Genomic DNA, 23,676 nt, shown 5'->3' with positions numbered 1-23,676 from the left:
CAGATCCCGGAAGCTGGGAAAGGCGGGAAAATGGAACGTCCCCAGGCTCCTCCGGAAGGAGCCTTGCTCACCCCTTGGTTTTAGCCCCGGGAGGGGCCTGGGCCCCCCCAGACCCAAGCAGTGCTTGCACTTCGGGGGGCACAGGGGTGGTGGTCTGCTGCAGCAGCCACAGGGGGCCAGCACAGGGGTGTCACCAATCTGGGGACCCACAGTACTGTTTCCAAGACCTGGCCCCTTCCTTTCCCATGTGCCCCTTGCGGCAGGCCACCTCGGCTGCCCCGAGGACCCTGCCCGGAGCCTCCTGAGCCCACTCCTGCCTTCGCTGGTGCCGGGGCCCCTGCGCTGCTATGGTGCGGACGTTCCTTCCAGAACAGGGACCCACACAGAAGCCCCCGGAGCCCCTCATCTCGGCAGAACCAACCAGTGCTTAGCGGGCGGTGACTTCTCCAGGTAGACCCTCAGCGGGTAGTGATGGTGATCTTGCGTCTCGGGCGTCACGTGGCCCCTTGTCCGTGCGGGCCGCAGCAGGGCTGGTGGCTCTGCCAGCCGCGGGGGTGACGTGAGTGCACAGGCACGTCCCTCGCTGCACCCCGCGCATCCATCGTCCCCATCGTTCCCCCTTTTGGGGCTGGTGCGCGAAGCTCACTAGGACCTTAGACGCACCCCAGCCCCACGCAGCCCCGCCCCCTTGGTGGAGTGAAGGTCAAGAGGCCTTGGGGTCAGGATGCCTGAGTTGGGTCCTTCCTCAGTTCCTGCCCCCACCCAATGGGCGTGGCTTTGGTGAGTTACTTAATTCTTGGGCCCCCACTTGCTGTCCCCAGGGGGTGACAAGAGCCTGTCCCCAACTGGTGTCCAGGAGGCCAGACCCGTGAGGTGTGAGGTAGATTGAGTGTCGGGAACCACTTGCTCCCGCTCGCTCTGTGGCCCTGCTGACTCGCTTCTTCAGGGACACCCACCCCCAGGATCCAGGCCCCCACGTGGTGGGCCGTGCCATCGCGGGAGGCGCAGGCCCAGGCCCGGGGAAGGACAAACTGTGTCCGCCTCCGGCCGCAGGGCGGCGAGTTGTGTCGTTTAACCACGGCGGCAGGAAGGGGCAGCGGGGGACCCCTGTGGGCCTGGGCTCGTCCCCCTCCGAGCAGAGTGGCTCTTCCCGCGCGCAGGCGGGAGCCCACTCGCGGGGCCGCTCGGAGAGGAGCTGAGGCACCGGCGGGGCCGAACCTAGGGGGAGAGGCCCCGCCTCACCGCGCAGACCCCACCCCCACCCCAGGCCCCGCCCCCTCCCAAGACAGCCCGCCCCGCCCCCGCAGACCCCCCCCCCCCCAACAAGCCACACGGCCGCAGCGGTCACCTCTGCACTTGTTTATTGTCATGAACAGTTGTCGTTTGCTCTTTCACTCCGCAATTCTCATTTGGTAAAATAAATAGAGATAAACGAACTTTCAGGGCGTGCTCCGTGGAGCCCCGGTTAACTCCATGATTGGATTTTCGCTTCAGACCCGGGATGGCCCAGCGGGCCGCGCGCGGCGGTTCTGAGAGGGGGCACAGGAGGCCCCGCCCGGCGGCGTGCAGTCCCCTGCACCACATCCACCCGGGGGTCAGCTGCCGGGCGCGGACCCTGTCCCGGAGCCGGCTCCCGGGGCACACCGGCATCCCGCGGCCGCAGAGCCCGGGCAGCGCCGTCCCCGGAAGGCGCCCCTGGGTAGGGCACCTAAACTTCCGTCACCGCTGGGACGCACATTCCCGTTATGGCCTCTTACTGGCAGAATTAGTTAAGCCAGCTCACTGCTCTATCTGAATAATCTTGATTCCCAAGGAAAAATGGAAAAAATGCTTTTCAGAATATCATCATTGTGGTTTTGTTTTACAAGCGCTGTTTGTAATCGCTTAGCACGTTCCCTGTTGTCCTTCTTGGGGCTAAACCGTCCCCGTGGCTCCGAGGTGGTGCCCGGATACGGGCGGACACACGCGCACACCTGTGTGCGGACATGCGCAGATGCCCTGCCACGTGCTAACGCAATCACCAAGCAACTTTTCTGCTTTACTCACTGCAAGACATGAACTTCGCTCGCACCAGCAAGTGGCGGCAAAGGCGGTCCACCGTTCACCCACAGGCACCGGGGCCCCAGCTGCCTCCGCCCACGTGCAGGCACGCGCTGCACCAGGCGAGGAGGCCGCGGGGCCACACAAGTGCATACCTGTGTTGGTTCCAGTGTGGAGACCACGGGCCCTGCACATGCACGTACACCCGTATGGGGAGGCCACAGGCCTGAGCGGCTGTCACTGCACCTGCCTGGGGAACAGCAGCACTTGAGAGAGGCAGGCCCCATGGCCTAAGGGTGGTGGCCAAATCGCCGAGGACTGGCCACACATGCCGAAAGCCACAGGCCCCTCCTGCTAGCGGGTCTGTGGTGATTGGGGCTTGTGCAGGGAAGGTGGGCTGTGTGGGGGAGGGGCGGCGCCGGCCCTCCTACGGTCTGGCCACGAAGGGCCCCCGTGGGCAAGGACTGGCGGTTGGCAGGAGGCTTGGGCCGTCTCCTTCTGTGCGTGTGGGCTCTGTCTCTTGAATCTCCCGCCTCTCCCAGCCCGCTTGGAAACCCCCCAGGAGCACGTGTGCAGAAAACGGGCCGGCTAGCTTGCAGCCAGGGGAATGCGGCCCAGGCTGGCTCGCGGCCAGGCAAGCAACCCAGAGACCTACGTGAGCCCCAGCGCTGCCCCGTCCGCCACGGTGGCTGAGCCCTGGGGAACGGCTTCTGTCTCGGAGCTTTCGTGGAGCCAGTGCTCGGGTCCCTCGCCAAGTAGAGCGGGTGTGTTTCCCCCTTTAAAAATCTCAGAAGCAAAACAGGACGGGAAGGGTGCTGGGACGTTTGCGGCTGTCCCCGGGCTGTCACACGGCAGGACTCTACCAGAGCCCCCTTCCCTGGGCTCCTGGGCGTGACAGCGACCACAGACGCACAGACAGACAGCGAGGAGCCTCCCGGAGCCCTCGGCAGCAGGTCAGGACCAGTGTGGAGGGTGGCGCGGCGGGTCCGCTATGTACATGGAGGCCTGGCAGGAGGGGCGCCCGCTATCTGGCCCGCTTCTCCACCGAGTACACGGAGATGTAGTAGTCGTTGCTGCCCACGGCCAGGTGAGGCTGTGGAGGAGAGCAGGGCAGGTGAGCGGGCGGGCGCCAGGGGCCTTCTTGGCCCCCACCCCACCGCGGCTCTCAGCACGGGCCCCGCAACCCGAAGCAGGGACTCTCGGGCTCCCCACGGCTCCCCGCGGGGACGGTTCCGGGGACCAGAGCCCCGCACCTCATGAGGGCTGCTGGCAGAAACCACAGACTAGGGGAACGATCTGGGCTGCTCCTCCCTGAGGAGCACAGGCTGGGCGGGGTGCCCCAGCCCCCCCTCCCTGCAAGGTTTCTCCAGGGCTGGTGTCAGTGCAGGGGCCAAAGGTGATGGGAAGGGCAGGGCGGTTTCCTGTGCGTGTAGCCCACGATTCCCTGCTTGATGGGGGAACCCGGTGCTGCCTCTGGAGGCGGTTTGGGGGCCATGACCCCCCGAGACCCTAGGACCCAAGAAGATCTGGTTTCGTGCCATTCTCAGACACGGGGAGGGGGAGGCCTGGGGCGCCCTACGGGCTGGTTGTGGGGCGGGGCCAGGCTGTAGCCCCACCTGCCTGTCCCGAGTTCCCCCGTCCCTCCCGTGTAGCCTCCAGTCCCCATGCCCCCCTGCTATTCCTGCAGGACCCTCCGTATTGCCCTGTGTCCCTGCGTCCCCCTGACCCCTCTCACGGCGCCCCCGGCCCTGTGTGCAGATACAGACCCAGTGCGGGTGGAAGGCCAGGCAGCTGATGGCCCCGACGCGCTGGCCCATAAACCCGTCGTAGTATTTGATGTTGTTGATGAGCTCCCCGTTCCCGCTGTAGATGGCCGTGAACTGGTTCATGGAGCCGCTGCACACAAGAAGGTCTGCCGTTAGCCGTTAGCCTTCCGGCTGGGGTGGTGGCCCAGAGGCGAGGCAGAGGCGGGGCTCGGTGCAGGTGGGGAGGCGGACGCGGCCACAGGGGAGGTGGCCCTCTCTCTTCCTACATCGGCCCCGTCCCAGACACGGACGGGGCTGACCTGGCCGCCATCACCCAGGCACGAAGGGCCCCACATTTATGTGGCTCCGGCGTGCTCTCCTTCCCAGGCAAGAGGGGGCATAGCGCCTGCTGTTTACACGGAGGCCCGAGGCTGACTTTGGGCGCTCTGAGATGGTCTGGGCAGGAAAGGGCCCTCATTTTCTCTTAGCTTGGCACCTACCAGGCGATAAGGTTTGCCTGGGGGTGGATGTCGAGGGCCGTGAGCCCCTTCACGATCTGAAGGACGTTCACAGACTCCGGCATCCGAGGATCGAAGAAGCGCACGTCTCCGTTGACACTGTTGGGAAAGGGTCACTGCCGGTGAGGCCGGGGCGGGCCAGCCCCCGAGGCAGGCGCACGCCCACCCCACCCCACTGGCCTTCACGACCAGCCAAGCCCCCCCCCCCCCCAGACTCCTCTCCGCGGCCACAAAGGGCCCTGCCTCTAAGGCAGGAAGTAGCAGTAAGTGAAGACACGGGGGAGGATGTGAGTTATTGGTTTCATTTCTAGTCCCGGAGATTAGATTCTGTGCAGCCAGGGATGCGGTTACAGGACGGGAGCGGGGGGAGGCCGGGAGGCCGCACGTCACCCCTGGAGGCCACCTTTCCTGCCCTTGGTCTCTGGTGGGCGTCGTTCTAAGAGCTATGTTCTGTTTTTATATTACAAACAAGGGAAACAGCATCTCTTTGAAGAAATGGTGTCTTTGTAGCAGTAAATTACATTTTGTTGTCCCTTAACAGGCAAATAAATATTCGCTGCTCTCAGTACAGGACTTAGCGGGCAGCAGAAACGGATTTATGGGTAGCCGATGGCTCGACGCGGATATCCCACAGCCAAGGGCTGGCAGGTGCCCGCCCCTCTCCCTCGCACACCCCGCAAGCCTCCACCGAGCAAGCCTCCCGCTGCCAGTGGGAGGGACCCGTGTGTCCCTGCCCTCCCGCTGCCCCTGACCTTTCTGGCCAGTCCCAGAGTGGAGGTTAATTACTGCCCTGCCATGCCATCCTTTCCCGGCTGTTTAAATACCACGGACATATTTTAAATGGAGGAGAAAATAATGTTTTCACAGCAGAATGTCTCATAAATATTCCCTGCTCATTACCTCACGCTCATGATGTGGCCCTCGGGGTGCTTCTGGAGGTAGGCCTTCACCACCCAGGCCGTGTGCTCCCGGTACGTCATGACGCGGCTGGAGGGAGGACGATGGGGTCAGAGCCCGGGGGGCCGCCTAGGCCGGAGAGGGGGCTGCCGGCAGGGGTGGGGAGGGGGGCAGCGGTGCCCGTTCACTGCCCACTGTAGGACAGGAGCGGGAGCTGAGAAGCCAAGGGCGCGACTTCATTTTGAGCAGAGAGAAACCGCGGGTTTATTCACGGCTGTCAGAATCTGCCGTGCGCCGGGGTCAGTCGCCCCACCCACCATTCACCGTGATGTTGGGACACGGTTGGGGGGGGAACGCGGTCGGGCCCCCCCCCCCCCCGGGACCACAGCACCGCTGCCCCGGAGCTCCCCGGACAGAGCACCACGTTGAGCACTGGCCACCCCGAGACTCTGGGGGTCGGGAATGAGGACCCCAACTGAGAAGCTACTGAAACACAGCCCTGGTGGGTAGGACGCACAGGGCTCACAGCGAGCCCCAGGTCACAGGTGTGGTGCACGGATGGCCCCGGGTCACCGGCCTCAGCGGCAGGGCCACTCCACGACCCTCGGCTCTTTTGAGGCCAATTTGCCAGTTTAGTGCCTGCCCGGTAGCTGTTTAACACGACGGCCTGACGGAGGTGTGACTCACGTGCCCCCTTCGAAAGCGCACAGTTAGTGGGTTCGGGGTGGTCACTTTGGCCGCCCCCCCCCCCCCCCACGATGGCTGCTTCCTGCAGTGGTGCCCGTTCTCCGGGGGACCCTCTGCAGAGGTGCTGCTGAGCCTCGGGTCTGTGCTGGGAGGCCCCACCTGACGTGGCCCGGCTCGCCCCAGTACCCGCCTCTGCGGCAAACGGCCCGCCTGGTGGCTGGTCTCACGGGGCTCCCCTGGCCCGTGGCCACGCACCTGCCCACCTGCCGCCACTCCGTCACCCCTGGAGGCCGGCCCAGGTTTTGGGGGCAAGGTGGGTGTGAATAAGCACATCGTGCCGGGGTCCCCAGGAGACTGTGCTGCCGTTTGCCAGCCGTGGGGCTCGGGCGAGTGACTGCCACCTGTACCTCAGCTCCTGCCCACCAGCCCGGCCCGACCTGGCCCTCGGCCTGGGACTGAGTGGCGGTCCCTGGGGCAGTCACGACCACGCAGGTGGCTCAGTGCTGCACGGTGCCCTTGTGGACGCTCCCTGACAGTCTCCCTGGCCACGCACCTCACGCAGGAGGGAAACCGAGCTCACGGAGGACAGGGCCTTGCCAGGCCCCCTCCCCGCTGATTTCCTACTCCGTGTGCCATCGGAATGTGGCCCTGTGGGCTTGGAATGGGGGGGGGGGGCTCGTTCCGGGCCCAGAAAGGCGGCGGCAGTGTGCCCACAGCGTCTGGGGGTGCTGGTGAGGGGGGGCGGGGGGCGGGGGCCGGATTACCATTCACTGAGCGCCATCCTCCGGTCATAAACGCGGATGGAGCCGTCGCCGAGGCCAGCCACGATGAGGGAGCGGTGGGAGTCGCAGGACAGGCTTGTCACGCAGCTGTCAGCGCCCGTGGGGATGTCCTGGAGCCAAGCACAGGGACTGCGGTGAGCCCGCCCGCGGCCGCCCGGCACACCATGTCCTCCTGGAGCCAGGGACCCCCGCCTCCTCCTCCAGCGGGGAAGCCAGCGAAGGCCCACGGAGCCCGAGGGACTGGTGGGGGACCCGGGCTGAGTCAGGCCCACACCCACCCGAGAGCCGGTCCCCAGCCGCACCCATCTCCGGGAACGGCTCTCGGGGCCAAGCTTTTGAGCGTCTCCCTCTTCCCTAGAGCGGAAACACGTTTTGGTAGAAAGGGATCCTCCGAATTAGTTCGGGAAAGGGCCCCGGGAGCTCTGCCTCCTCGCCTCTCCTCCCGGCAGCTGTGAATGCTAGAAAAGGCCAGGGGGTGACGAATGCTCGGCAGGAAAGAGCGGGAGACAAAAGGCCGCACGAGAGGGAAAGCACTCTCCCGTTGTGGGAGGTCTGCTGCCAGTGGGCACATGGGAAGGAAATCCGACACGTACGGGACTGGAATCTGATCCGCTTACAAGGCAACAAGACACCGGATGGGACACACCCAGGTGGCTGAGCTGAAGGCGTGTTCTGGGGGCGCAGACTCCTGAGTAAGGGTTGTGAGCATGGGGGGGGGGCGGTGAGGGGGTCCACGCTGCAACAGGAGGGCCGCAGGGACCCCGGGAAGTAAGTGTGACAAAAGCCAACTGTGCCATCGCAGGCCCCGGGCACCGGACAGACAGAGGTCATCTCTACCGGGTGGCCCCCTGGCAGGGACCAATGACGTGGCAGGGCCTCACGGCGGCTCTCTGTCCCTAGCCCCCCCTCTGAGGGCTTGGCGGGAGGCCCAGGGCCGGGCCGGGGAGGCTGGGAGGACAAAGCTCTGGGCCTCAAGCCACAGCCAGCACCGCTGCCCAAAGTATCAGTGGCCCCGAGCTGTTTGCGGCCCTTTGCCCCCTGGCCTCTCCGCCAGGATGTCTCGGTCAAAACCAATTCACTACTCGCTCTGTTGATTAAAACGGGAAATAAAAGATGCCTTAAGAAGCACACAGTGGAATAATTCATCGTTCCAATTTAAAATGCTTTCCCCCTGCTGCTTTCTGATATTCCCTAATTTGCATGGATAAAATAATATTTGGAAGTAATTAGGACCAGCAGAGGCTTAATCATGCTGCCAGGCAGGGTCGGGGTGTCACAGTGGACGTGCATCAAGAGGCAATTAGCCTCTGAAGGTTTGGAGGCGGGCCGCACTCCCTCCCCGCTGGGACCCCTGTTCCTGCCTCTCTGTGAGGAGGGCCTGTCTGGGGGGGGCGGGGCAGGGCTGGGGGGCGGGGCGGGGGGCTGGGGTTACCTGTACTTTCATCTCGCGGTCCGTGTCCCAGATTCGGACAATCCGCACGTCCCCCGAGCTCATGAGGAGGCCAGTCTCCTGCTCCCAGTCTACCACCATCCCGGCTCCTGGAGAGACAGAATGTTCCGGTGTCACCGCGGGAGCCTGTCCCAGGCGGCCACCTGGCACCAAGGACAGCCACGGCCGGGTCCCCGACCCCACGAGAACTCCAGGCCCCGAGTCTGGGTCGGGCAGCAGTTTGGAGCCCTCTCCAGATCCCCGCTGGGCCCAGGCATCTGCCTGAGGGACAGCACAGTCCGAGGACCGTTTGTCTAAGCTGTCCCAAAGCTTCAGAGCGGGCGCGGAGGCACCTCTCTACCCCGTCAAAGGTCACGGACGCAGCTTCTCGGGGTCGAGCAGACCGGGCCGCGTGTGAGGCCCACGCTGGGACTGCAGCGTTCCTAAAGTTGGCACCTAAACGTCACGGGGGGACCCCAGTTAAAACAAGGATACATTTTAAACATACAGAAGAGAACGCGACAGAAATCCCTGACCCACCCCCCAGATCTAGTGGTTGAGGTGCTCGGCCGTTTTCGCCCTTTTGAAAAGAAGTACAGATGAGAGAGAATAAAAAGAAGCATAAGTAAGTAAGATTTTAGACACAGCGCGAGCCTCACTCGCCCACTCTGATGCTGAACCGTCCCAGGTCGAGGGCATCTCCCCGAGCCGGGCTCCGTGCGACCCCCACCCAGGTGCACCTGCCCACGAACTAGGACAGCTTCCATCAACGCCACCAACTTCACAAGGGGTATGTTTCCCAGCGACCTCGCTTTCCTGTAACGTTGTCTGTAGAGGGCTTATCCCACCCTGTATGTAGGGGTCTCGTTAACTCATTTAACCGTTCGTTTCGCTCTTCCCGGATTCTGGAGACCACGGCTCGAGCGGCGACGTCTTCCGCACCCCTGTGTGCGCTCGGGAGGGTGGCACCCAGGCAGGGGTGCGGCTCCCATCCTGGGGTTCACTGCCCCCAGCCAAGGCCACATCTGCAGCGTCCGTGGACACCGAGGTTGCCCCACGTCCCGCGCGCAGTCGCTGGTGTTGGCGGTATTCCTCACTGGACCGCGTGTGCTGTGATGACACATATCGTGACGCCAGTGTCTTGTGCTGTCACTTATGAGGTAACTTTGTGTTCTTTTGCTCACACGGGAGTCTGACGTCACGTTTGTCAAACGCGTTTCCGTGGCACTGTGGCCCCTTCCTCCCCTGGAATCCCTCCCTGTTCTCCCCGCTCTCAGGCTGGACGACCTAACTCCTCCTCCCTTTCCGCTGCGTCTGCTTAGGGTGGCGGACCTCCCGCCAGGCCCCGATGACCCTTTCAAGCCCCAACCCTGCTGTGTGCGCACAGGGCTCCCCACCAGCAGTGCTGGGAGGGGGAGCCGTGCCCAGACCTCGGACAGACTTATAACCACAGACAATGTGGCTTAGCTGTGGAAATCTTGTAAGTGCCATGGGCTTGTGAAAGAATCTGCAGGGAGAGATGGAATTTGTGGGCACGGAGTTTCCTTCTGGGGGGGGTGAGAATGTTCTGGAACTAGATGGATGGTGGTTGCACATCATGACTGCCTAAATGCCATAGAATTGAACACTTCAAAATGGTTAATTTTATGTTACGTGAATTTCATCTAAATAATAATTGTAGAAAAGGGAAGAAAAAGAAGAAAAAAAGAAAAGGCAAGCGGGACACCCCTACCAGGCTCCAGCTTTTGCTCTCCTTGACCAGACGGTCACCTGTCTGTAGGTGGAGGCAGGGCCCCTGGGCCCTCCTGCCGGGGGTGGTCCACATGCATCATTACTCAAACTCGGCTGTAACCATTCAGGAACCAGTTCAGAGGTCCCGAGAGGGGCTGTGGGCCAGCACCCACTGGGACTCCAGGCGGCCCTGGGAGGGCCAGTGGTGGCCGACCGACGTGGCCTGCCTCACCAGTGTCCCAGGAACCGTTCCTGCCACGGGAACACAGGGTAGGGAGGGAAACGGACCCTGTCTACCTGTGGGCCTTCTCTCTGGAGTCCCTCACATTATGGGGACCGGATGTCCTCATCCAGTGGAGATGCCAGCCTCACGTGATGAAGGTCGGATGGCCGTGCGCAACAGGGAGGGACGGCCGGGCAGCAGATAACTTTGCACGGAGGGAGATGGACGAAACAGAACTCAAAAGGAAGCTGGTTCACGGCCCTGAAGACCCAAGTCTAAATGCGGCTGGACAGTCAGGTGTGGTGTGAGAGAGTGGAGAGGTTGGACGGGCACAAATGGGTCACAGGAGGGAAGGTCTGCCTGTCTTCGTCCAACAGACAACAACATGCCTTCACGCAGCAAGCCTCTGCACGTCCCTGGGACCGACGAGCTGGCAGACCCAGCAATCACACGACGTGGACGCAGCCTTTCAGTGGGAGACACGGAGATGGGGCAGGAGGGCCGGCCCGGGGGAGGCCACGTGACGGGTTCTCCCAGCGGCAGCTCTTCTGAGCCAGGCCAATTTGACGCCCACTCCCTTCCTGTGATTCTGAGCTCGCTGGCATGGGGGCCCCTGGCTGCCGCCGTCCCCACACGGGAAGGACACTGCCACACTGATGGACAGCTGCGTCGCGCCTCAGTGACGAGCTATCAGTGCCAACGACAGGGCAGTCGGTCTGGGGACCATCCTCGGAAGGGGCCACCCCCCAGAAGGGATCACCCTTGGAAGGGAGAACCCTCAACCCTCAGAAGGGACCAACTTCTGGAGGGCACTGCCCTGGGGAGGGACCACCCTGGGGGGGACTATTCTCTGGACGAGACCCACTGGGCGTCACACTGCACTGACAGGCACATTTTCTTCTCCTGGCAGAAGGATCATCTGCACTCCTGGCCGCGCCTGGGCCATTCCAGGACAAAATCCACGGACCAGGCGGCTTGAACAAGACGCTGATTTCTCCAAGTCCTGGAGGCTGGACGTCTGAGGTCAGGGCGCGGGCAGGGTCGGGTCTGGTTGGCAGACAGCAACATTCTCGCACGTCCTCATGTGGCAAGAAGAAAGATGGGGTGTGTCTTCTTACAAGACCACTGGCCCCATCACGGCCCAACCACCGTGACCTCATCGAGCCCCGATCACTCCCAAAGGCCCCCTTCTCATCCCATCATGTTGGGGATTAGGGCTTCAGGAAGTGGATTTTGGAGGCCATGCACATTTCTGAGGACAACGACTTCCCCTGGTTTGATCGGCGGTAACACTGAGCCATGTGTACGAGCCCACACGCCCCTAGAACCCCTTGTTGCATGGCCGGAGCGGGAGGTGATGTAGGGGTGACGTCAGCCAGCACAGGTGTGTGTGACCGCCCCTCCTGGGGAGTCCGCACCTGAGGGCACCCAGAACTGGCCCCGTGCACACCTACACTCAGGCCCCCAGGTCGACGTAGGCCCCGGGTTTTCTGCAACGGCTCCAGCTTTAAGAAGCATTCTTGGTAAAATTTGGAAAATGAAAAGTAACTTGCTTTGTATAGACTCTGTAAGGCTTTTTAAAGAATACGCAAATTCACACGTCCAAAAGCGCAGCGGTCGGACCACAAGCCCTGGGCCTTTAGCCGGTAGGCCGTGGCCTTCGGGGAGGGGCGGGGGGAGCACGAGCTGGGTTTGTGTCCCGCCGCCTCTGTGGCCACCTGAAAGCCCAGCTCCCGGCTTCTACCAATGACAGAGCTTAGAGAGTCTGATTACTAGGTTTCCCTCCTGACAGGGAACACGCATCTGGCCGTGTCACAGCCGCGGAGGCTCACGGGCTCCCTGATCCGTGGACCTGCGGGGTGGCCGCTGCTGTGACAGAGAGCACACTGCCTGTGCTTGCAGACGTCCTTGGCCGTCCACCTGGCGCTCTGTGCCAGCCCCGCCGGGCACTGAGAAGCAGTGTAATGAGTGTGTAGGCCAGATGGCATCTGGAACATGGTGCCTGTGCCTCAGCACCACGATCTGGGGCCACGTGGACAGGCGGAGAGGGTCTGCGGTGGGGTGGGCGAACCCAAGGACTTGAGGCCAGAGTCACAGCTCCCTGCACGGGGAGAGAGAAACGGGCTTGCTCTGTGTCGTTCTGGATGCAGGCCCGGGCTCGAGTGAGGGGGCAGCGGGCAGCTTGCTTCCCGGGCACGTTCTTCCTGGTGGACCCCACGAGTCTGAAGATCTTGCTCTGACTCAGCTGCCTCTCCGAAGACGCCCTCAGATACAGTCGCCTGGGTGCCGACACCACGGGCCTCGCGTTTCCGTCTGGCCCGGCGGCTCCGGGCGGGGCGTCTGCTCGGCCACCCGACGGCTCTCAACGCGAGGAGAGGATGTGGATCTCGTGAGCTCTGGTTCCTGTTAAACTCTAGCCTCTGTGAAGGCCAAGCAGGTTCCGGTTGAAAGTAGCTGGGAGCACGTGGGGCAGCCAGCGGACTAGAAGCCCATGCGCGTGCTGCAGACGGCGGGGTTTTCCCGAGCGCCGGGCACCGCGTCCGGCAGGCAGATCCTTGCGTGTGCAGACGAATCTGACCTCGGGTAGGATGTACAAGTGCCTGGAAGGTGGTAACAGTCATATTCTCTGAACCTGTGACCCTGAGACGCATTTCACAGAGGGACAGCCCTGGATGCGGAGCTCCCACTGCCGAGAAAGCCACCGCCCCTCCTCAACGCGGGTTTCCTGACCTGAAAACCGGGCACCAGGCAGTCCTGCTCCAGAGGCGCCAGAGAGGGTAACGACGGGACAGTTGCACAGGGTGCCTTGTACGCGGGTGCCCAGGGACCTCGGCCAGCCTGCAGGGGGCGTCCCCGTGGGGCCCGAGGACCTCGGCCAGCCTGCAGGGGGCGTCCCCGTGGGGCCCGGGGACCTCGGCCAGCCTGCAGGGGGCGTCCCCGTGGGGCCCGGGGACCTCGGCCAGCCTGCAGGGGGCACATCTTTCCACCGTCCTGGCTGTGGTGAAGGACCTAAGCTCAGGTTGGTTTGGTAACTTTCACAGAGCAAACGAGGGAAGCGAGGCAGAGTGAGGACCCCCAGTGAGGCCCACCCTGTATTACGGTCTGGTTCTTTCTGCGCTGCCAGGCTGACCCTGATGGACACCAGGGAAACAGAAAAAGGCTTATCTGACAACTCGGTTATTTCCTCTCTTTTAAACGGGCAGAGTGTCGTCGAAATTGGCCTCTGAGACGCGGAAAACGGCCAAGCCTCTTGCTGCACATCCAGCTTGCCCCAAGGACGCTTCCTGAGCACTGGCCAGGCGGGGACCTGGATCCCAGGCGTCTGGTCCCAGAGAAGTGGGAGCAGCCCGGGAGAGGGCACCTGGCCACCGTGTGGAGCGACAGGACGCCTCACCCGTGTGGGTTGAGGGGGGAGCCCAGCCCAGCCCAGGACCAGCAGCTGCGCGAGGGCTCTGGGGCCCTCAAGGCTTCTCTCAAGGCCGGGACAAAGCAGGTGCGTCAGCACGCACAGCCAGAGAGACCTCTGTGGTGGGTTTTGCACAAAAACAAACCCCAAAAGGATAGGTGTGCGGAGCCCCAGGGCAAGGGGCCGGTCCTCCGGGCACAGGCGAGAAGCAAAGCCCTGTGGCAAGGGGGTCCCCACTCTCCCCGCGGGACACAGGTGCGGAGCCCCCCTCTGGGGTCAGGCCCCCCATGTGGCCCCACGAGCACCTCTTAGACATCGCCGGGTTCACAGATGCGGGTCGGGCAGCAGAAAACTGGGTTCAGGAAACGCTGCTCAGGAGCAAATGATTTCACCTAAACTTACGTTTCTGATCTGGAAAATGGGCCAAGACCACGTGAGAGCTGCTTTAGGGGTGGGAGAAGATGGGGACATGTTCCCCATTGGTCAGGCTGGCAAGCCACCCTGTCTGAGAAGGGAGCGGGGGGCCTCCAGGCCGATGCGCCCTCCAGCCCGCACAGCCTCACGCACAGTGGGGCTGTCACCGGCCCCCTCACGTCTGCCTCCTGCACCGAGGGGGCTGCCCTTCCAGATTCTAGATCCGCCTATGGTTTCTGGAGGAACAGGGGCCGCCATCAGCGCCCGTTCCCGCACACGCCGAGCGCAGGCTGGCCAGCAGCTCTGGAAGCGGCCGGCGCGAGGCTGCTCTGCCGGCACCGTCCTGGCTTTCGTGGTCCTCGCCCTGCTTGCTTCCTGGCTGCTCCCAGCGGATGAATGTTAAGAGCGAACCAAAGGCCCAGGGCTGGCGTCAGCGTTCACACACGCCAGGCCGGACGGCGTGTTCTTGGCTCTCTGGGGCTGCCGAGGTACAGACAAGCCCGGGCCCTGTCCTGTCCCAGGCTCCGTCCCGCGGCACTGACCCCGACCCCGACTGACAACCAAGCAGCTGGAAGCGACCAGACCAGGTGCCGTCCGGCCCCTCGTCTGCCCCCAGCCCCCAGCCGTGGAAGGCGGTCCTGAGGCTTTCAGAGAAAGCGACCCTGCCATTTCCCTGAGAAGCTCGAGTACTCTTTCCCAAAGAGCAGAAGACTGTCTCCCGCTCCGGTTTTTCCTTCCCGGATCTTACAGGCAGGGAACGTGTTACCAAAACAGCTCTTCACAGAACACTGAACTGTAAGTCCGTTAGATCTGAAGGGACTTCTTGTTCTTAGCGCCTCAGCCCCCAACGGCCCCAGACCCACGGCCTCGTCTGTCCTCCTGCGGAGGACGGCACCAGACCTTGCAAAGGGCTTCCGGGCACAGGCCGGGAGGCAGGCTCCTTTCCGCCTGACTCTGTAAATCACAGGTCTGGAATCTGCGCTGCCCGGACTCCCGAGGCCCCGTCTCCTCACAAGGCTCCGAAACGGTCAAATTAAGAGAAAAAAATGACTCGTTTAGAGCGTCACACATTTTATGTTTGCTAACCCAGTTTTACAGTTGTGTATCCAAGGGCAGCTGCGTGTGGGTGTTTTGGTAACCATTAAACTTATATGTGGATTTTTCAGATGGAAATAGATGCTATAACAAACTTGTATTACATTCTGGAAATGATTACTTTTCAAAAGTTTACGTGGAAAAACCAATCTTGATCTGCAACGACTTCTCTGCTCTCATGAAACGTCCTTAAATAAAGCCCACAGGACGGAGGCCCTGCCTTCGGGGCCAGGGGGCCCAGGAGGTGACACCATGAGGCCTCGGATCCGAGGGAGATCCTCTCAATGGCTTTCCTTAAGATTTGGTCCCAGAGCCTTATGCAGCTACCTGACTCGACCCATGACCTCTGAGTGCTCGCTGGCTGGTGTTCTTTTGTTCGGGAGAGGATGCGTGGACAGGACGGATAAGCCCTAGCCCTAGCCCTCTGCTGGCCCCAAAGAGCGCCAGGGGCCAGACAACAAATGCCACCACGCGGACGGACCACAGGGGCCAGGCGCCCGCCCCCAGCCGGGGGGGGGGGGGTGTCACAGGCAAGAGTGAAGGCACTCACCTTCCTGCTTTGGCAGTCAAGATAGACTGGGGCCTTTCGGGCCAGACCTTCCAGGAGGCGAGGACGATGGGTTTGGAGTGAGGGTTAGTTGGCCAGCCAGAGCAGTCAACAGAGCCAAACCATCCAAAAGGTTTGGAAGAACACTCAAGTAAAAAGAAGCAGGAAGGGTGACAGGTGGGAGTGGCCAAGGCCAAGCGTGCCACGGTCCGGAGAAAAAGGGCTGACCTCAACCAAAACGTGACCTGACAAGTGGGAAAACACAATTGCCAGGGTTTTTGGCCCCCAAAAAAGTCTCTCTCGAGGTGGAGAATCGGAAGGAGCTGAGGCACACCGTGAAGCCGGACCGCACATGCTATGGGAACCTCCAAGTGCCCGAGTGCTTGTAAACGCCGCCGTGACGTCCACTGTGGCCGGGCCAGGAGGGCTCCCGGTGTGGGGAAGGTGCTGTCGGTAGGGCAGGGATGGGGCCGCGGGGAGCACGGAAGGGAGAGCCCGTCCCCGACTCTACGCCAGAACATGTGCACACGTGTGTGCGTGTGTGCACGCGTGAGCCAGAGGTGCCGTGAAGCTGACAGCGTGCTGACCCTGCGCGTATCTCACAAGACTTTCCATCCTTAGTCACAGACTGCGGAACCAGACGGTGACCTGGCCGCGGGATTCCAGCTGCGGACAGCTGCGTGAGGGACTTCCCGGCCAGCAGCTCTCTAGGCACCTGGTCACACCAAGTCTCCTGGGCCTGTGGGCAAGGGCCCCTCCTGTGCCCCACGTGCACGCGTGCTCAGAGGACGGGCCTCGCCCACCCGCTCTGGGGCGGACGGACACGGCGGGCCGGCACACCTCCTCCTGAACAGACAGCTTGCAGGGCCAGCGGGAGAACCACACGGGGTGGGCACACAGCTTTGAGAGCCGGGGAGAGGGGTTCGGGCCCCTGCCTGGACGGCCCCTGCAGGCCACAGCCAGAACTCTGAAGGGCCCTGCCTGGCGCTGCTGGGGGTGCCCCGGGTGCGCAAGAGTGGCTCTTGGCGTCCTCTTTCCTTCTCTCCCTTCTCTCCCTGGGGTCTCTGCCCCGGGAGCTCCCTGGTGGCTGGGGGTGGGAGACAAGCTTTTGCTCTAATCCGGGAACACTGAGGCAGAAGCGAGAGGCCCGGTGACACACAAGTGGCCGTGTTGGGCCTTGGCGGTGGTGGGGGGTGGGGGGTGATACGGATGACTGTTTTATTCCTCAGATAATTAAAACTCAGCGACGTTTTAAAGCAGTCCACAAGGAGACGTCCGCCCTGGAGCTGGCGCCGGGCGGCCCCTCCCTCACGACGTCACCTCCCTGGGAAGCAACTCCCCAGGATGGGCGCTCTCACAGAGGGGAGAGGAGCCACACAGATGACCGGCCGTGAAGAGAACGGCCACATGACAACCGGACACAGACGGGGCCACGTGGGAGCGGGCACAGTCGCAGCCAGGCCGGACCGGGAGCACAGGGCAGGGGACTAAGCTGCTTTCACTGTCAGCCGAGCAGAGAGACCGTGGCCCCCGCGGCTTGGCGTCTCTGGAACCCAGCCGTGCCAGACGGTCCACGTGCCACGGCAGCACGGTGAGCCCCCGAAGGACCGGTGTGCGACGGCAGCCGTGTCCCCCCACCCGGGCGAGCATCCGCGGCCTCCGCCGTCCGGACAGACGTGCCCGCGTGCCACGGCGCTCACCCCCCGAAGGGAGCTCGCCTGGGCACGGGGCGCGGCCCCCAGGCCTTTCCCGCAGCGCCGGCTGCCAGCCCAGGACGAGGGTGAGGGCAGGTGCGCCCAGAGCCAGGGAGCCCTTTGGGGGGCCGCGTCTCCTGACCTGCAAGTGCTCCAGGGCAGCCGGGGGAGAGCGGTGGCTCACAGTTGAGGCGGCCGGTGGGGAGCTACCGCCAGGGGGAGGCGGGCGGGCGGGCAGGCAGTGAGGGGCCACGCCACTCCCGGGAACACCCACCTCTGGTGGTGGGCAGCATGTCCGAGAGCCCCTGCCAAGCGGTCACCATCTCTGGGTTCTTCTCCAAATCCGCAAAGTTCTTCCAGACTCTGATGGCGCCGTCATCTTGGGGAGAGAAGGGGGGGGAGGTGAAAACGCAGGCCTGGCTTCCGGCACGCGGGAGGGAGCCCCCCCCCGGGTGGCAGGAGACCACGCGGTCCCCTCGAGGTGGCCTGATGCAGGAGCAGCGGGCCGGTCGCGCGTCACCATCCTCAGACTCCCGTCTGGCCGCAGGGGACCCGCCACTACTTTCAACTCTGGCCCCAGGTGGCTCCCTTCCTCGCAGTGACTCACCGCACCACGAAGTCAGACCTCCGGCCGAGCCCCCAGCTTGTGACCCCACGGGCTCCCTGCGTCAGGAGGCGGGCTGGCCGCCCCTCCCTGCCCTGGACACTCAGCACAGGGTTCTGTGAGCCTGAGTGGCGTAAGCGTGAGGCTCCACCCGTGTCCCTACGCCCCACGTGGGCCGCACTCTCCGGACTCACCGGCCCCTCACGCGTCGCCTCAGAGGTGGCTCCCGCCTGGAGGATGACCGCACGGGATGCCCGCTGACCCGTCCCCGCCCGCACCCACCCGTCGGCTTGTCCCAGCCCCGGTCTCCTTGACAGTGAACTTACCCTGCTCTGGAACCCAAGCCCTCGTGCTGCTTCTCTGCTGGAACCCCCTACTCCTGGGGACCCTCCCCGGCGCCCGCCGTGCTGGGGATCACTCCCTCCTCCTCCTCCGCGGTGCTGAGAGGTGCTCAGTACGCCCCGTCCTGCAGCTTCCCGCACCACCTCCCCGCCCTTGTCCACCCCTTCACCCTGATGCCTGCGGCCGAGGGAACGGCTCTGGATGGTGGCTCAACTTTGTCTGGTCCTGAGGTGGCACTGCCTGGGGAGAGGCCGCCAGTGGGACCCTTCCCCGTGGGTACATCATTCACAGTGGGGCCCAGGAACCCTCTGAAGGGAAGGGGGTTCCCAGTGCAGTCAGCTCAGCTACGTTGATGGCTCAGAAGCTCAGGCCCAACACAGGCCGGGCCAGAATGAGGACATGCCCAGGATAGCACAGGACAGGGCAGGCCCAAGCTCAGAGCAGAGAGGGACAAGACAAGAGTAGGTCCAGGACAGGACAGGGACAGGCCCAGGACAGGGATAGGACAGGATAGGATGGGGACAGACCCAGGACAGGACAGGCCCGGGACAGGATGGGAACAGACCCAGGACAGGACGGGGATAGGCCCAGGACAGGGATGGGACAGAATAGGATGGGGACAGACCCAGGACAGGACGGGGACAGACCCAGGACAGGACAGGGACAGGCGCAGGACAGGGATAGGACAGGATAGGACGGGGACAGACCCAGGACAGGACGGGGACAGGATAGGATGGGAACAGACCCAGGACAGGATGGGGACAGACCCAGGACAGGACGGGGATAGGGCCAGGACAGGGATAGGACAGAATAGGACGGGGACAGACCCAGGACAGGACAGGCCCGGGACAGGATGGGGACAGGCCCAGGACAGGACGGGGACAGACCCAGGACAGGACGGAGATAGGCCCAGGACAGAGAAAGACCAAGGATAGGACAGGACAGGACGGGGACAGATCTAGGGCAGGACAGGATGGGACAGGCCCAGGACAGGGACAGGATGGGGACAGGCCCAGGACAGATAAAGACCAAGGACAGGACAGGACAGGACGGGACAGGCCCAGGGCAGGGACGGGATTGGGACAGGCCCAGGACAGGGAAAGACCTAGGTCAGGACTGGGGTAAGGTGGGAAATAAGCCTGCATGTCGACCTTGGCCCCCTCTCGTGTGCCCCTTCTCCCTGCCCACCTGTCCCATCCTGGTCTGTCACCCCTGAAGAAGCACAGTTAGACCAACAGTGACTCTCATTACCCAGAGACAGCGGAGTCCTGTCTTTAAACCGCTAAAGCAGACGCCTGTGGCCCAGGGTGGCGTCCTGGGAAGCCTGTTCCAGAGTGATGTGAAGTGACCCATTTCAGACCCCTCCACCTCAACTCCGAGGGCATCACGGGGGCCAGGGGGCCGGAGGCAGACAGCGCCTTTCCCGGTCAGGGGAGGTCCTGCCCAGAGCAGGAGACGGTCCCGGGACACCCCCGGCACTGGCCACCCTGCTTCCCCTGTTTGTGGGCGAAGCCCGTTCCCTCCAAAACCTCCCACGTCCTCGGTGACGGTGGCTGTTCCTGTGAGCAGTGCCCCCTTGGCAGAAGAACGATCAGGATCAAAAAAGGCCGTGTATGAATATGTGCTGGGGTCTCCACGCTGGGTGTGGGGACCCGGCCCCACAAAGCCCACTCACCTGTGGCCGTGAGCAGCAGCGAGCAGTCCTGGCCATTCAGGTACTCCATGGCGGTGACCCTGGTATACCGAGGGTTTCCGTTGTGGAAGTAATCCAGCTTCTCCCCTTTCTCCCAGTCCCAAAAACTGCGGGGAAGGAGAGAGGAAGAAGGTTAGTCGTCAGGGAGACGCAAACAAAATGCACAGGGCGATCGCCCCCCACCTGCCAGGGTGGCCACGACCAAAGCCACGAGAGCCTCAAGCTCTGGCAGGGTGTGGACAAGCAGCCCTAGCGCACGGCTGCCGGGGGCTGGCTCGGGGTGGGCATGGGGGCGCCCCGGGGCCTGGGGTCCCTCTGCTGGCCGTCCACCGAGAGGTCTGCCCACCCCTGTTCACGACCGCCAATGGGGGAAAGAAGCCGTGACAATGGGATGGACACAAGTCGACACAGAGGACTTGGCCGTGTGCCCGTAGACACAGAGCATCGGAACAACAGTGCCTATTGCTGTTAGAGCCTTAATTATTAGGAGCACACGACTGTCTACAGAGTCTTTAACATTCTGCTTCTACTTTACAGGAACTCTTAAAAACATAAACGTACGGGTGGCTCGCAGTCATTTAGAATCTGAGGTCAAATTCAGCTCCTTTGGTGTCAGATATAAGCTGTTCCAGGACAGGCATCGAAAGGTACCTGTCTCCCTTGTTATTTACTTTGTCGCTTCCTTTCATAACAAAATTAAACCCAACAAACCATCAAGGTGGACTTAATCTTACGGTTTTGTCCTCCTCCAAGCTGTGTTGAAAGTAAACATATTTTTAAGAAATGAAAAAGAGAACCTGCCCTTAAGGACATATTGAAAAAAAAAAAAACCCAAAACTTGGGAAATGACCTGAGCGTCCCTTGCTGGATGGGGGATAAAGCTGGCTCAGCCACACACAGGGTATTGCCCAGCCTGGACAAGGAGGGACGCTCTGACACCTGCCATAGTGTGGACAGCCCCAGGGCACAGGGCTCAGTGGAAGGACCAGACCCGGGACAGGTGAGGTCCCCGGGGTCTCAAATCCAGAGACAGACAGCGGGACGGTGGGCGCCGGGGGGAGTGGGAGGGGGAGTTAGAGTCTAACGGGGGCGGAGTTTCAGATTTTCGAGACGGAAAGAGTTCTGGAGGCGGACGGCGGCAGTGGCCGCGCTGTGTGAACGCGCTTGGTGGCCCTGAACTGGGCACTTAAACCCGGTTAGGATGCTGAACTGTGCATTCTTTACCACAATAAAGAAAAGGGGAAAAACAGAGGGAACAACACCCTGACCTCGCCCCCCACGAAGTGCGTACGTTCTCTGCGACTCAAGTGCAGCACTCAGAGTAAATCGGGGCTGGCGTCTTGCGATCATGCGTCTCCACAGGCGGTACCGAGAGCGAACCCCTTGTGCGTCCCCGTCACGCTGTGGCTCTGAGGAGCCCACGTGTGCCCTGGTGCCGGCACGAGAGGCTCCCGCCAGCCCGCGCGCCTCTCTCTCCCCCCGTGTTCTCGAGCCCCGCCGCCCGCAGCACCCCAGAGGGCTCGCGGCTCCCGTGCCGGGAACACGGCACCGTCACCGGGGGGCTGGCCGTTACCGGCTGAGACACACGACCGCCTGTGCCCTGCGTACCAGATGCTGTCTTTATCAGCCACGGCCACACACGGCGTAAAGGGGTGGAACTTGACCACGGAGGGGACACCGGGGTTCCTGTTCAGGAATATCTGGTCGTCCAGTCTTGCGATACCTGCCCAAAGAAACACACAGCGATGGGCCTCGACGTGCAGAACCCGGGGGTCGTGGCGCCTCCTGTCTGGGGGCCTGGGGAGGCACAAGGGACACACAGGGCAAGCAGGGGTCGGACGAGGGCCTGGCTCCCTGACCGCAGGGTCCCCCCAGCACGAGTTTGCAGTCGGTGCCCGTCAGTTCCTGCGTGCAAGGACGCCGTGCTCAGAGATGTGCAAGTTGGTGGTTTTCGAAGAAAGCAGGAAGGCCACCGTTTGTAACTCCGTTCCAGGTCGAAGCATCGGGCACACGGGCCACGGTCTTGGTGGCCTCTCAGGGGGGTGGTCCCTACGGAACGACCCGGTTGAGGGACAGATCACCACAGACGACAGGGAGGTGAGCAAGGATGTCTGCACCGGGCCCCCAGAACCAGAACCAGGAAAGAAGCCGCCAGGAAGGGGCTTTGAAGGAGTCTCGGGAAAACAGTAAAAAGAGGCTAAAAGGACAAGAGGTCAAGACAGGTTTAGGTGGGATTTTGGTGACTAATACGAGGCCAACTCAGCGCAGCCAGGGACGTGGGGTCCCTGCAGCGTCGTCGGGCACCGGCCTGGCCCCTGGGAAACCCGGGGGGGCCATTAGTGCTGGTTTCACCCTGCCCCCCGTCTCTCCCCCCCCCCCCCCCCCCCCCCCCCCCCCCCCCCCCCCCCCCCCCCCCCCCCCCCCCCCCCCCCCCCCCCCCCCCCCCCCCCCCCCCCCCCCCCCCCCCCCCCCCCCCCCCCCCCCCCCCCCCCCCCCCCCGTTATAGCGGCAAACACGGAAAACCAGCCGGTGACAAGGACGGGGCGAAGGGACACACGCCCGAAGGTCCCAGGGGCTCTGTCTGTGGCAGCAGTGTTACCCGCAGGGGCCCTGACCGCGGGTGGCCGGGAGACACCGGGAACACCGACTCCCGGGTCAGGGTGCATTGTGCGTTTGTGACGACACCGGTCCTGCCGGCCGAGGTCACTGGGGGAGGCCGGGCACAGGCGTCGGGGGAACCACCTCATTAAGCTGCAGGCACCCCCCTCTCTCAGGGGGGCACAGCCGCCTCTCAGAAGGGGCACTTTCCATTGGCGGCAGCCTCTGTGCGGGCATGCGAGTGGAGTCGCCCGTGTCCCTGTCTCTGGTGGCCGGGTCCACCGCACGGACCTCTCAGGGGCTGACGTGCCTGGCGACTGTGTCCGGGAGCCCCCCTCAGCTGTGTCTAACAAGGAGGCCTCCTCTTCCCACAAAGACCGGGAGACCCCGACCCGGGTTACAAAGATAGTCTTTTGTGTTCGTCAGGAAAGCCCAGCTCTTTCTCCAGAGTCCTTGGCCCTGTGTGTGGCTTCCCCATCGGGGCCAGTCTCCCTTCCGATGCCTAACTGCGGGGGGCAGACGCGGGGTCCAAGGAGTCCACTGTCCTGTAGAACGGGGCCCCTGCAGGACCGCAGACCTTCGAGAAAACAGCCTCCGATGCTGTAATTCCCAGAGTGCCGACGCGCTGGTGGCTGTTCTGTCCTCGGGAAGAAAGCCGTGGGGCGTGGGCCGGCCTGGCTGCACACGTCCGAGTGGTGACTGCCGGGCCAGCAGACGCCGAGGCCTGAACACTAGGCTGCTTTACATCCAGCCACCGCCAGTCCCTCACGGAGGCAGCCTTACGAGGCGACTATGCCCCCAAGGCGTTTTACGGAGAGCACTGCACACCGAGGCGGCCGCACGCCACAGTGGCTTCTGGAGCGGCCGTGTGTGCTCAGGGACACGGGGTGGGCCGGCCTCGGGAGGCCCAGCCAAGCGTGTCTGCGGGGACAGCCTGTCTCGTGGGCCCCACCCCCGGCTGTAAAGAGTGACTCTTGGCAACCACCACCATTTTACAGGACAGAAAGGCAAGGTGGGATCAGTCTGTCAACAGAAGGGCTGACAGCCCGCGACGTCCCGCTCTGTGCGGAGCCTGGGCAGCTGGTCGGCCCGGCCGGCCCAGTGACTGGGGCCACGCTGGCTTCGCAGTAGAAGATGGAGGTGCACCCCAGCTCTCTGTGCCCCCGAAGCCGCGGGGCTGGGAGAGCGGGAGGGAGGGGGTGGGGGTGGGGGAGGGGAGGGAGGCTGCCCG

At 63.2% G+C, this 23,676-nt stretch overlaps 1 protein-coding gene across 2 annotated transcripts in view; it reads right to left on the bottom strand.

The window, feature by feature from the left end:
• Nucleotides 1-1,344: 1,344 nt before the first annotated feature.
• The window catches only part of RPTOR (regulatory associated protein of MTOR complex 1), a 338,621-nt gene continuing 316,289 nt past the window's right edge, over nt 1,345-23,676 (bottom strand). For both annotated transcript variants that reach the window (XM_043585750.1, XM_043585751.1), the window contains 9 exons: nt 21,456-21,570; nt 19,830-19,954; nt 17,483-17,587; nt 8,102-8,208; nt 6,652-6,779; nt 5,204-5,290; nt 4,286-4,402; nt 3,807-3,936; nt 1,345-3,133 (listed from right to left, as the gene is read on the bottom strand). In XM_043585750.1, the coding sequence (XP_043441685.1) occupies nt 3,065-3,133; nt 3,807-3,936; nt 4,286-4,402; nt 5,204-5,290; nt 6,652-6,779; nt 8,102-8,208; nt 17,483-17,587; nt 19,830-19,954; nt 21,456-21,570 (983 nt within the window). In that variant the 3' untranslated portion in view covers nt 1,345-3,064. The remainder of the gene's footprint in view (nt 3,134-3,806; nt 3,937-4,285; nt 4,403-5,203; nt 5,291-6,651; nt 6,780-8,101; nt 8,209-17,482; nt 17,588-19,829; nt 19,955-21,455; nt 21,571-23,676) is intronic.

This window comes from Prionailurus bengalensis, chromosome E1 (assembly GCF_016509475.1).
Source record: "Prionailurus bengalensis isolate Pbe53 chromosome E1, Fcat_Pben_1.1_paternal_pri, whole genome shotgun sequence".
Taxonomy (NCBI): Eukaryota; Metazoa; Chordata; class Mammalia; order Carnivora; family Felidae; genus Prionailurus; species Prionailurus bengalensis.
This window is presented reverse-complemented; position numbering and strand designations above follow the sequence as displayed.